The sequence below is a fragment of the Podarcis filfolensis genome (genome assembly GCF_964270895.1).
Source record: "Podarcis filfolensis genome assembly, chromosome: 7".
Classification (NCBI taxonomy): domain Eukaryota; kingdom Metazoa; phylum Chordata; class Lepidosauria; order Squamata; family Lacertidae; genus Podarcis; species Podarcis filfolensis.
In genome coordinates, this window is record NC_139603.1 from 78,635,768 (window position 1) to 78,648,812 (window position 13,045).

At 49.9% G+C, this 13,045-nt stretch overlaps 1 protein-coding gene and 1 long non-coding RNA gene across 7 annotated transcripts in view; one reads left to right on the forward strand and one right to left on the reverse strand.

Annotated features, from left to right (window-relative positions):
* LRATD2 (LRAT domain containing 2) lies at positions 1–11,772 on the reverse strand. 6 transcript variants are annotated; one of them, XM_083622298.1, is made up of 2 exons: positions 11,312–11,772; positions 1–5,669 (listed from the first exon to the last, which is right to left on the reverse strand). In XM_083622298.1, the coding sequence occupies exon 2, from the start codon at positions 5,665–5,667 to the stop codon at positions 4,780–4,782; it is 888 nt and encodes a 295-aa protein (XP_083478424.1). In that variant the 5' UTR covers positions 5,668–5,669; positions 11,312–11,772; the 3' UTR covers positions 1–4,779. The 6 variants fall into 6 exon arrangements, with proteins under 6 accessions (XP_083478424.1, XP_083478422.1, XP_083478426.1 ...); XM_083622296.1 differs by having other exon boundaries at positions 1–5,672; XM_083622300.1 differs by having other exon boundaries at positions 1–5,672; positions 11,693–11,770.
* Positions 11,270–13,045, forward strand: part of LOC310766300 — a 22,659-nt gene continuing 20,883 nt past the window's right edge. The window contains exon 1 of the long non-coding RNA XR_014550035.1: positions 11,270–11,348. This is a non-coding gene — a long non-coding RNA (uncharacterized lncRNA). The remainder of the gene's footprint in view (positions 11,349–13,045) is intronic.

The window sequence follows — 13,045 nt, forward strand, 5'->3', positions numbered from 1 at the left end:
TCAGTTAACAAATGAGTTTTGTTTAAACCTGAGCAGCTGTCCAACAATGAATAAGTATTTGCTTTTACAAATAAAGCACATCATGGTTTTTTGGGGGGTGGGGGAATAAAAACTGATGAGAAAAAGGTCCTCCCCCAAACCGTCTCCAGTGTTTCGGACACACAGGGGAAAATAATTTTCACAGTAAAGTTACAGTTTAGTACCTTGTAGATACATAGATTCACAATGTTTCTTTTACAGTAGATTTATGACCTAGAAAATACTTTTAGATCACCAATGACAAAAATAATAACCAATTTGGAGGATATTCTTTTTTTTTTTGCGTGTGAAAATAATACAACAGCTTTCAAGAAATGTAAATATTCTCGTTATAGGCTTTCTTTCAAAAAAAATACTTGCGTAAGAAAATATAATTTTACAACCACTCGTTACATAGTGGAATAAATCTCGTCCTACACAAAACTGAGGACCGGAATCATTAATAACTTTATAGAATCGACTCTGGAGCCCGGATACAGTTGAAGGATTTAACGGGAAGCCAAGGCTCCGTTGTGCCTTTAATAGTGGTTTAATGAAAGGAGAATTGCAGCAGGTACTGCTTCCTTACCTGTTATGGCACCAAAGTGCTGGAAGAAGTGTCATCTGCCACAACCCTCCCTTCTGTAGACTTGGGACAGAGGCCTCATAACGAAGGGAGAGCAAAGTTTTCAGGGGAAAACTCAGATCTGTGACCACCAGAAAAGCTATGGAGGGGAAGGGGGAGCAGGAACATGTGAGTGCTTAACCCAGGGGTCAGCAAGGTTTACCGGCCATCGGCTGGATCACTCCCATGGAGATAGTCTGTGGGCCGGTCTGGCACAGCGCGATGCCGTAAATCACGCATGCGCACGTACACAGTGCACTTGCAATTGATGGCGTCTAGGCATGCGCAGAAGCGGTTTTCGGCATCTGGACATGCACAGATGTGATTTCTGGTATCTGCGCGTGCGTAGATGCGATTTCCGGTGCCGCTCGGTGAGTCCCCATGGTGCGCCGGTTTAGCGCAGTGCGTGGGGGACTCACCGAGTGGGCGGTTTGGTTTGGGGGTGGCTCGTGGGCCGGTAAAACGGTCTTCGTGGGCTGGTAAAATGGTCTTCGTGGGCCGCATCCTGCCCATAGGCCACACGTTGCCGACCCCTGGCTTAATCCTTCCCCTGCCTGCTGCTTTTCTCCTACAATCCCTCCCCATTGTTTTCCTTCAGGCGACACTGCACAACACACGTCTATGGATCAAGGGGCAGGAAAACAGTGAAACAAGACATCGCTTCCCACCCACTGCTTCACCGTTGAAACCACCCCTCTCACACACTCATCCCCTTGCCAAACAAGATGCAGGTTCCAGGATAAACAATGGCTACTTGAGCATCAAGCCCAGTTCCGAGACATCACCCTATTTTAGGGCACCCTTAAAACCTTTTATTCCACAGGGGGAGAAGGAGGAAAGAAGCCACTGATTTCTGGGGAGGCACAATGACAGGAAGCACTCGCTTGGTGCTCATAACTGGCCTGTGTATATAGGAAGTGCCCCCCCACGATGCTCAGGGCCCCATCTCGCAAGGACAGAGACCAAGCCCACAGCTCACACCCACCAACAGGACGACATCACCGGAAGCAGGATTTTTCTGGCGTAGGCACAGACAACAGCGTGCCTCGGAAGCATGCCAGGAGCCGCATCCTGCTCCTCAATGCGACCTTCAGATCTCGTGCATTGTGCACAGCTGTTTAGGGGGTCGCATGGCCTGGGGCACACGGCTCAGAAGCTGGCCCGTGTTTTCTGACACCGGTGGCTTCCTTGAGAAATTCTCATGAACTTCCCGTCATCTCAAAACGAAAAGCTCAGAAATAGGTTGGTGAAATAATAGCACTGCTATCCCTCCACCCAAAACCAAACAGTGATGCAGCGGCCCACAACTCAGCTAAGCCAAATCAAGTGTGGGTTTGCTTGGAGTGCAAGAATCAGACAAGCGCTGCAAGTTTCTGGGGAGTTCTACATTCAGCAGAATGAAGCAGTGACTTTGTTTTCCTGGACTGTACTATTTCAAAGTACCGGGGGGGGGGGGGCTGGCAATCACATATCTTGAGTGCCTCATTGGATAAGACTCTGTTTACGACACAGAGAAATTTATAATATGAACATTTGTGGCATGCGTCTTCAACGCTAAGGGAAGGTTTGTGTTTGTTCTGGGAAGAGAAGCATCCAATCATGTGACACCCCCCCTACACCTGCAGCCTAAAGTGGTACAGCCCTGGAAAGCCTCTACCACTTTTTTCTGTTGAATGTACAACCTGCTGTCCTCTTTGAGGTGCACCACTAACTTCAGGTTTGAATACTTCAGAGCAAGCCACTTCGGGATTACTGTTGAAAATGGCTTTCAGGATCCAATATTACATTGGTTTAAGACAAACGTTCTGGCTTGTGGGTTTACCTAGTTGCCGCTGCAACAGAACAGTGTATCCCAAGAAGAGACAGAAAGTGGGAGGGGAAGCTAAGAAACCTGTGTGCTACAATTTCCTTAACTTCAGAGTCATGACGACGGAATCAAACCTGAAATTCCTTTGCCTTCCAAACTACTCACAATCCACAAGTTGCTTGTCCTGGAACAGACCTGCTAACTCCCATGGGAATACCCCAAAGTATGTTTCATGAGGAGTACAGCCAACTCTCTCCAATTACATGTGATCCAATCTTGCAATGGACAGCAGGGCAAGGGAATCCTTTTTTGCATCAAGTAGTGGAGAACTGCTGTAAGAGAGGGGGAGGGGGGAATATACTATATATTCTGCTTAATTCCATTGAAAACACTTTGCTTTCAAGTACAGTACTAATACCTCAAGTCAATCTGGTGGCTCATTCAAGAAATAAGCTCTCTCTTCCTCGCCCCATTTGTGTGAAGGACCCTGTTGTGTTCTCTGAATGCTAGGAAGTGGGATGCAATTCTCAGGCAGAAAACAACCCATCAAGCACGGCTCTTACATAAACCCCATTGAAGTGAAAAGAGCTTTCAAAAAACAGGGCCAATTCAATTGTTACCCTGCGCTAGCAAGCCACTACAAAGGAAGGCTTTGCATCTCTCTCCTTCTGCAACTACGATCCCTTGACGAGTCAAAATGGCTTTTAAAAATCAGATCTATCACCAAAAGGAGAACAATTGCTCCCTCTTTCTTCCCCCAACAATATCGTTGTGGCGCAGCAGCACATGGGGATGAACTTAAAAAGGCTTCTGGAGGAATCAACGTGCAGCAGGTGAAGCCAGAAGCTCCCCACAGCTTGAAAACCCACCATAACTTCAGGCAAGAGATAAGCCTAGTCTACTGCCAAACCGCTACTCAGAAAGGGAGAGGGCTTTCTACGATCTGCAGATCTTACTGAGGTGCAAAGGGGAAGGGTGAAAAAACCCCAACCTTTCAGAAACAGTTTTCCTGGGATCCTGAAATCAATTTCGTAAGCAAACCAAATTACAATACAAACTGATTGAGACAACCAGTTTCTTCCAAATCACTAAGAACCTGATCTCCAAAAACAATTAAATCAGGGTATGTCTGCCCTCCAAGCCAACTATCATACAAACCCAGAAATTTTGGACCCAGAGACCTTAAAAAAAGGGGGGGAGGCTATCAGTTCCTAGTGTGCAATTAAATTGTGTAGAATTAATTCACATTTTGCAATAACATAGATGTGCCCAAACATTATGTGGCTGTGAAGCCAATTCACATCCCAATGGTGCCACGTGGATTTAACCCTTCTCCCACTGCCACCAAAATAGTATGATTCCCCCCCCCCAAAAAAAAACCTGGCCCGTGAGATATATTGAAAGTGGGTCATATGGCTCAACAGAATTCAAGGGAAAGCTTTGCCAACCATTTCAGTAGCACCCGAAGGAATTCTGCCCTGCTACCAGGAAACAGAAGCCAACTTTCTGCCAACATATTTTAGGCTCCTCGGTAAAAAGTGAAAAGAAGTTGCAACTGTCCTCCTACACCAGGGATGCGGAACCAGTAGCCCTCTAGGTGTTGCAGGACTCTAACACCCATCGTCCCCCAGCCAACATGGCCAATAGGCAGGGATGATGGGAGCAGGAGTCTAATAGCAAGGGCTCCTTTCAGAGATCCCACAGAGGGGACCCAGAAGCCTCCATCCCACAGCCTTCCAGAGGCTGGCTTCTCTTTATTAAGGAGCCAATGCAAACAGGCCAACAACCCCATTCTACGGCATTAACAGTGATTTAGCCATTAGATCCTTGGAGGGATGGGGGCAGGGGAGGTTGGGGAGGCCAGGACTGAAATAGATTCCAGAAATGCCAATGCAAACTAGGAGGTAAAGGAGGGGGGGAAACAGACAGCCGAGGGGAACTTTCTGGCTCTGCATTTTAATCATGTAGCCCAGAGCCACTGGACTTCACCCAAATTTAAAGCTGCAGGAGCTAAAAGCACAGACTTGGAGCCAGCTGGGGGAGAGAAAACCACGCCAGAACAGAGAGGAAGGAAGATCTCCCTGAGTTTTAACCATTGACCAAAAAGCAAAACAAAATAAAAAAGTAAAGTTGCTGGTTCTACCAAGCGCGGAAGGAGTTAAGTGCTAAAGTACAGACACTTAATCAGCTTCCCCCCCACACACTTCCCTTCACATGTGATTGGAGTGAAGCCGCCCTGAAGCAGCCCAAAGGGGCTTATAACAGCTCAGTTTCTCCGCCTTCAGTTTTAATCCATCACCCAGGCTGGGCCCAGCGGTGCAAGCCCCGCTTACTCGTTGGCTGTCTGGGCCCCGGGATCCTTGCTGTCGGTGTCTTCGGCCGGCTGCAGGTGGCTGGACAGTTCTTGGAGGACGGCCACCTTCCCGATCTGGTCGTTCCTCCTCTTCTCCATGATGAGGTCCTCCAGACTCTGGAATTCCAGCGTGTGGCTGCGCTTCTCCCCCAGCTGGATCTGCAAGCGGTAGGGCTGCTTGCCTATCCGCAGCTCGCCGCCGATTTTGAACTCGCGCTTGCCGTAGCGGCACCAGGCGGCAAAGCACTCCGAGTTCCTCCAGCTGAGGTCCCGGTCCTTGCAGCCCACCTGGTCCAGGGCGTTCCGCACCACCGTGGCTGGGCTCAGCGGCTTGTAGTGGTATAGCTGGTTAGCAATACGTCCCCGTCTGCCCTGGCTGGCGTCGGTCAGAAAGCTGTTCACTACCTCCAACCGGTGCAGGTGCACGACTTGGAAATCCCCAACGTAGACCACCCAATGAGGGTACTGGGCCTGGCAGACAAACTCCACCACGTCCCCAGGTTTGCACCGGTTCAAAAGGTTTTCTGGGGTGTAGGTGGCCAGGTGGCCCCCTCCTCCTCCTCCTTCCACCCCGTCAGACGTCGGCGCATCCCCAGAGAAGCTTTTCTGGTATATGCACTCGTCGCGGTAATAGATGGAACATTCCACTTCGTGAAGCCGGGGGTCGTACGGCTGAGACGTGGGGTGCTCTCCACCGAGGTCGGGTGCCACAGAGTCATGCTGAGGCTCCACGTCGTCGTCGTCGTTAGAAAATATGTAGGAGACCCCAATCCGGGGGCCCTCATCCCTGTCCATGCCCGTCGGGTCTGTGGTGGGAACCTCCTTGTAGTTTAAGTGCGTCAGCTTCTCCACTTGGTTCCCCATGCCTGCTGAAAGGAAAAAACCAACAGAGGCATTAGTGCAGGCGGAATCCCCAAAAGAGAACCCCAAAAACTCGTCCCTCACTTCACAGCTTGCAGAACTGCATGGCCATTTATCACAATACTGCAACTCTTAGAGGGGAAAGTGGGAGATCTTTTCCAACCCAAGGGTTCTTTCTGGGAAACATTTCAGGGGCCACATGCTAGCGATGGACAGGGCCAGAGGCAAAGGAGAGCAGGGCAATGGGTGCGAATTTTACCCTTATCCAGTTGGTGAGTTTCTGCATTTGCTTCTCCATCCAGCCAAGAAAGAGGTATTATTCAAGGAGACATTCCAGCTAGGCAAAACCACCCCATGAGGGCATGAAGCTGGGCTGGTGCTCTAGAGAGAGCCCTGAGGGCCAGGTTGAAAGACATGGAGGGCCACATTTGGCCACCAAGCTTGAGCTCCCCCCCCCCATGTTACAACCTCTCCAGTGTTTCTAGTTCAGGCATGGGGGAACCTGTTGCCCTCCAGTTGATGCTAGACTACAGTTTGCAGCATCCCTGACCATTGGGCCTGCTGGCTGGGGCAGGTTTTGGTCCAGCAAAATCAGCTGGACTGCCTGAGCTTAACCACCACAAATCTAGCAATCATACACATGTCCAAAAGAGACTCTTTTGTGTAACTTGACCCCCAACTTCCACCCCTCCTTGATGAAAAGGAGCCCCTGGGAGCTGCAGCCTTGGGTGTCTAAATCTACCATCTACTTCTGCCCTCCCTACACTGCTTAGTGACCACTCTCAGGTCCAACCTATACCGGACTGGACCATTTAAACCCAGGGCTCCTCCACCCTGACAAACAGCAGCTCTGTAGGGCCTAAAGCCAAGGATCTTTTGCAGCTCTGCTACTTGAGATTTCTTAAGCAGAAATGCCAGCGGTTGCACCGGAGATCTTAGACATGCAAAGCATTTGCTTTAACACTTGTGTGTAGGTGGCTGAGCACCTCCCCTAACCCCTTGATCTGGAAATGTACCTGCAGAACAGGATAAAAGCTCCCCACACTGCACAGGCAAGTCTAAAGAGAATGGGGAGGGAAAAACAAAAGAGCAAACAACTGACAGAGGAAGAAATATTTTTGGTTATGCACAGAACAGAGTTGTTGAAGAAAGATATTTCAGGCTTGAACTAGGCAGGATGTTAAATACGTCTTTGTGCTGAAACAGCTGTTTTTATAAAAATGCAACAAGCATCAGTTGAGCGGGGTGGGGAGAGGCTGGGGGTGGGTTCCCCTTCCCAGCAAACACCAAGGCTAGAAAAGGGATTTTGCTAAACACCTCAGCAGGAGAGGGGAGGGTCTCATCCCCCCATCTGTTTGCTGCAATCCCCATAATTATCACATACACACACCTCTCAGCTGATGCTCGGCATTTCAATGCCTCATCTAGGCTCCCTAAGACCACATTAAGAAGACGTGGTGCAAAGGAACACAATGAGCAGCCAAGAGGGGTTGCTACAGAAAACACGGGGTGTGTAGGATGAGATGCATATCGGTTTGGAAACTATAGGGTGTGTGTGTGTGTGTGTGTGTGTGTGTGTGTGTCCAATCAGCAGTCTGAGCCAGTTCCAACTGTAGCAGGAAACAGACTTAAGGAAGTATCACATGGTGCAAAGGATGCTGGGAAAGGGAGCTCAGGTAACAAGAAGTTTCCCCACCTGTTAGAAGAGAAGGGAGTTGCAATGCAACAGAGAGAAGAAGAGTTTGGATTTGATATCCCGCTTTATCACTACCCGAAGGAGTCTCAAAGCGGCTAACAATCTCCTTTCCCCCACAACAAACACTCTGTGAGGTGAGTGAGGCTGAGAGACTTCAGAGAAGTGTGACTAGCCCAGGGTTACCCAGCAGCTGCATGTGGAGGAGCGGGGAAGCAAACCCGGTTCACCAGACTACGAGTCCACCGCTCTTAACCACTACACCACACAGAGACATGGGATGAATCTACAACAGGAACAGGAAGGGCTAGACATCACAGAACAGGTGAGAGCCTGAAAGGGTACCACTTTGCCACCTGCCTAGGGTTGCTGCCTTGGCTGAAGAGCACACAAAGCAAGCACTTCACAACGCAGAAGGAGGCCAAATTAAACCCAGCCGCTTTGACAAGGGATGGCTCCCATTCTATCAGCTATGTAAACAGAAGTGATGCTGATGTCAGACCGCCAGCTGCTTGCTTACGGAGAAGCTATGGGCAGCTGAAGTCTTGGCATTGCACCCTATGATTCAGTTATTTGACAGTGTCCCCGCTCAGATTTTCCTCCTTATATGTGACTGATGCATACATGCAACACTCTGCAGGTTTCATTAGAGTTGATTAATGTCATTTTTTTGTATCAAATGTGGTAAAAGAAAAGACAAGGCAACCGCTGCCATGATTATCCTCTCTTCCACCTACCCTCCGCCCACCAAATCCTTTGCCACTTTTTGGGAAGGATGAACTTTGAGAGGATACTTGTCTCAATTTCATTGTTGCTAAATGAGATCCTATCAGCATGCCATGTTACTTTATAGCAGTGTTGCCAAAACTTGGGTCTCTAGCAATTTTTGAACAACTCCCACCATTTCTAACTAGCAAGGGATGATGGGAATTGTAGTCCGAAAACACCTGAAGACCTGGGTTTGGGAAACACTGCTTGATAGCAAAGTTGGCAAAGCTGTGGCCCTCTGGACTCCAATTACCATCAGTCCCAGTGATCAAGGGTGATGGGAGCTGCAGTCCAGGAGTGTTCAGAGGGCCACAGTGCACCCATCCCTATAGAACAGGGTTTCATAAACTTGGGTTTCTCCAGTAGTTTTTGGACTACAAATCCCATCATCGCTGACCACTGTTCCTGCTTAGCTAGGGGTGATGGGAGTTGTAGTCTAAAGCCAGCTGGACACCCAAGTTTGGGAAACCCTGCTATAGAGTAGCAGGAGCAAAGTGACAGGCTCCTTAATCTTAATGAACAACCTACATCTAAAGAGGAGGGAAGAATCTATCAGAGCAAGGAGAGGAACCAGAAAGGACAAGGGCTGCTAGCCAGAAACCTGTGCATTTTATTTAAAGAACCTGGGAGTCAAAGCAAAACCCACAACAACAGAGTCACCAAAACAAAACAACCCTCTGTTCCTACTTCCCACAGCACCACCAGATGTAAGCTCTGGAGCAGTTCCACAAAGCGAAAAGGTTCTACTGCATTACAAAGCTAGCCGTGCAGTCACACCAACATTTACTCTGTGGTGGCTCTGATGAAGGAAGTCAGTTGTTCTTTTTTGGGGGGCCCTGTGGCAAGCATCAATAGCCAGTGTTAGAAAGTCAGATAGCTAGGCACCAAATGGCTCCTTAAACCAGGGTTGCAGTCACCAAATGCCTAGTTGGCATTTTGGGGAAAGACTGCTCTAATTTTTCAAATGAAGGACTGGCTGTGATTCTCAATTAAATATCTGGCTAGTTTAGATGACAACCTTGAACTTCAAGAAGAAAAGTCACTTGATCCAAGGACAGTCCACATATATATTAGCCTATTCCGGCCTCTTTTTCTTCATGGTGACATGGACCATTCATAACATAAGAATATCCTTCACAAGTGTGGGCAGGGCAGTTGGGTGGGATAAGTGAAGACAACAGTTAACTGGAATGTTGTTCACTGCTCCTGAACAGAAAAAGCATTTTGGTTCTTGAACTTCATTCCGATTGCGGAGATAAAATAGAACTGATTGGATTCTACAAGATGTGTTGCTCGTGTGTGAAAACAATCAAGACCCAAGGATCCCCAGACATGCACCTCCAGATGGTGGAGATGTCAGGCACCCAGGCATCTTCACCTGGTCACAAGTGGCCAATAGAAGCCAGGTACAAAATGTGCCTGGCTTAATTCTTAGACTGATCAATACCATGCTCTGGCAAGGCCTCAGAAACCCAGGGGGACCATAGAACATAGCAAGGCTAGAGCTTAGAGACGATGATCAGCTCTCCACACGGTCAGAGGCAAGGCAGGGTAAGTTTCAGGCTCCAGCCCCAGGCACACTTTTAACTTGCGAGCAAAATCTCACTTTGACTCTTGCTGCACAGAGTTCGATGTCTGCATCATTCCATCGGCCGACTCCTGTGAGAAGGCCAAGCAGAGATGAAGGGACCCAAGATGAAAACACTGCTCTTGCTGGGCGTTTGATCCTGGGGGATTCTCAAAATTCACAGGGGTGGCCCATTCCATCACTTATGCCGCTTCTAAGAGCATCAGAAGGATGCCACTGGATCAGGCAGAGGCCCAACAGCCTGCTTCATCACCCCACTTCTGACAGTGGCTAGACAGAAGAAGGGCAACTGCTCAGTGGAAAAGAACCTCAGGTCTCATGATCAGTCCCTGGTATCTACAGGAAAGGTGGCAATGTCCCCTGCCAGTCGCTGTAAATGATACCGACCTAGATGACCAAACCATCCCAGGCAGCTTCCTATGTCTCTGAATAAGGGCATGAAAAAATAAGCAGCAGTAGAAATGGCAATTAAATGCCAGGATTAAAATTCTGCATTTCTTCCCGAGTCTCCAAAGCACTTCCCATACACCAGTGGTTCCCAACTGGGAGTTTGTGTAACCCACCCAGGAGGGACTGCGGCACTATTCACATAACAAAACTACCCAAGAAATATATTTAAAAATTCAAAAGTAGGGGGTCCATGGCTTGGCTTTTGAAAAACGGGGTCCACAGGACTTAGCTAATTAGGAACCACTGGCATAGACCATCATCATCTAATCAGTTCATCCGACAACCCATTAAGGTAGGCCATTCTTCTCTCCATAGTGCCAAGGAGAAGCTGAGGTTGGAACAGCCCCTTGTCAAGGGCCACCAGCGTACACTCTTATTGAGAGAATGAAGTCCAATTTCATTCAGTAAGACTTCATTCCAAACATTTAGGGCTCTTAAGGGGCAAGACACACATTCTCCTATCAGCGTTTATATATATATATATATATATATATATATATATATATATATATATATATATATACACACACACATATATATATATATATATATAAATGCAAACGGGACTCTTACAGCGTTACTGAAGCGCCTCTTCCCGAACTGATTTGGAAAGCACCCGAAGGATAACAAAAGCCTTAAAATGCCACTCCACGTCTGGGCTAACTTTGCCTACGAGGCTGTTGGTCTTAAAGGGCGTGTTTGCTGGAGAACACGCTGAAAGCCCAGCCCAGTTGCCGGCCACCTTCGTTTATTTATCGAATCGCGGGTGAGTTTTCCCAGCGGGATCTTTTTCTCCGCGAGCTGCGCTCCCCCTCGCGCTCCTCCATCACATTCTTCCTCCAGCGATCAAAAGTTTTTTGGGGGGTGGGATGGGGTGGGGGAGGGGAGGGAAAGGAGACGCGGGGTGCCGCCGGCGGCCACCAGGTTGCCCAGCTACAGCCCGAGAGAGACGCGAGCAGCCAGCAGCAGCCCGAGAGAGCCACTCACCTCTCCCGCCGCCTTCTCTGCACAAACAAGCCGGAGATCAGCCCAGGTGTGCCTGGCTCCCGTCACCTGATCCACTCCCCATACCTTCCCCCGCTCCTCCTATTCCTCCTCCTCCGTCCGGAGAGCGGGTGGTGGTGGCGGCGACGGCGCTGGAAACTTACCAAGCGACGGCGCTGCTGCGAGGCTCCTGGGGAGCCGGTTAGTCCGCCTGGTTCCTGGAGGCTGGAGGGATTTTATTCGTCCCCCCTTGGGGGGGGGGGGAGCAACAGCCAACAGAGAGTTGTGGCTTCCCCCCTCCAGCTCAGCCCGGCCGCAGGTGGCTCATGGTCGCCGCGCTGTGCGCTCCGGCTGCGCGCCGCGCGCCCGCCTCGCCAGCCGGCCTGAGCAACAAGCGGGAGCCGGAGCGGGTGGCTGGAGAGAGCGAGGCGGGCGCTGGAGTCCCCGGCGAGCGCTCAGCCCCCAGCATTTAAAGGCACGGCTCTCCCGGGAGGGAGGCGGGTGCGCGCTTTCTCGCCCGCCCGCTTTTTGTTTCCCAAACGCACCAAAGTCGCGCGTCTTTGCTGGCGCTTCCTACTCCGTGCGCCCTGCTCGGTGCGCGCAGCGCCGATCACAGCCAGTGGAGGGAGCTTTGGTTTGGGGGCGGGCAAAGATCGGCGGGGGGGGGGGAGAGGAGGAGGAGTTAAAGCAGCCGTTGGTGTGCGTATCTCTGTGCGTTGTTTTTATTTTTTTCGCGGGGAGGTGCTGCTCAAAGAAAAAAAAAACCCCGAGCCGTATGCAGTCAGAATCGGAAAGTACCGAGTTGGTGCGGAGGTTGCCAACTTTAAAAAAACAAAAGCCCAGCCGCGCCGCCTGTGCCTTTAACGGGGAATTGAGCGGAGGGTGGAGGCAGGCTGCTTCGTAAGCACATGAGAAGCTGGATCAGGCCATTGCAAAGGAGTTAACTCCTAGGGGCTGAGGTCCCTGCAGTCCCATTAAAATATTTGAGGGGACCAGATTCCCCCAAAGTTGATGGGCATTGCCATTTCAATGGCATGTGTGCACCGGGTCTTGTGATTGATTATGCAGGATGCCCCATTTAGTTAAGCACCCTGTTTTCCCAGATATCCGTGGGAAAACCAGTAGGCAGGATTCGAGCGCAGCAGCACTCCCCTCCTGTGGATTTCAGCAACTGCTATCCAGAAACATCGCTGCTTCAAGCTGTGGAGGCAGGGCAAAGCCATTATGGCTAGTAGCCGTCGATGAATCCTCTCCTCCACGAATGGCTTTTTTCTCCTTAAAAGCCTCCTTAGAAGCTTCGCCAGCTCTTCGTCTGTAACATAAGGCTGCTGTTAAAAGCCACGCGCCCAGCCTAGGCTGGATTTCCCCCCCCCCCCGCCCCAATCAAGTGGCGATGCTAATTGCCATCTCCCCACCCACCCCAATCAGCCGATGTAAAACATCGATTCGATGCTCCAAAATTAGCAGGCCATGATGTTTATATCTCCATACCGTAAAAAGTATGTGATTCATAAGCACCAAGCTGTTTTTTTAAGGCACAGGAGCCCAACCTAGGTTTAAACGACAAACACTCGCAGCTATAAGCAGGCCATAGCTCAGTGGTAGAGCACATGCTTTGAACTGGGGAGGGGGAGATATCTGCCCAAGACCCTGGAGAGCTGCTGCCAGTCAGAGTCAATGATATTGGGGCCGGTGAACTGACCCCTGTTTCCTGTGATTGGTGTAAGTGGCACAGGAAGCATAATTTTAAGCTAGCAGTTCTCAAACTTTTTGTGTGTGCAGACCACTTGACAATTGCTGGGGGTGGGGGGTCTTGCTTTTCCTTTGGCATATGTATCTTCATCGAAACCAGTGCTGTATTATGAGTGATATTCACAGGCCTTAGGCCAGGCTCCTGG

Excerpts from the sequence above, each read along its gene's own strand:
- LRATD2 (XM_083622298.1), bottom strand. The coding sequence starts at position 5,667 with ATGGGGAACCAAGTGGAGAAGCTGACGCACTTAAACTACAAGGAGGTT.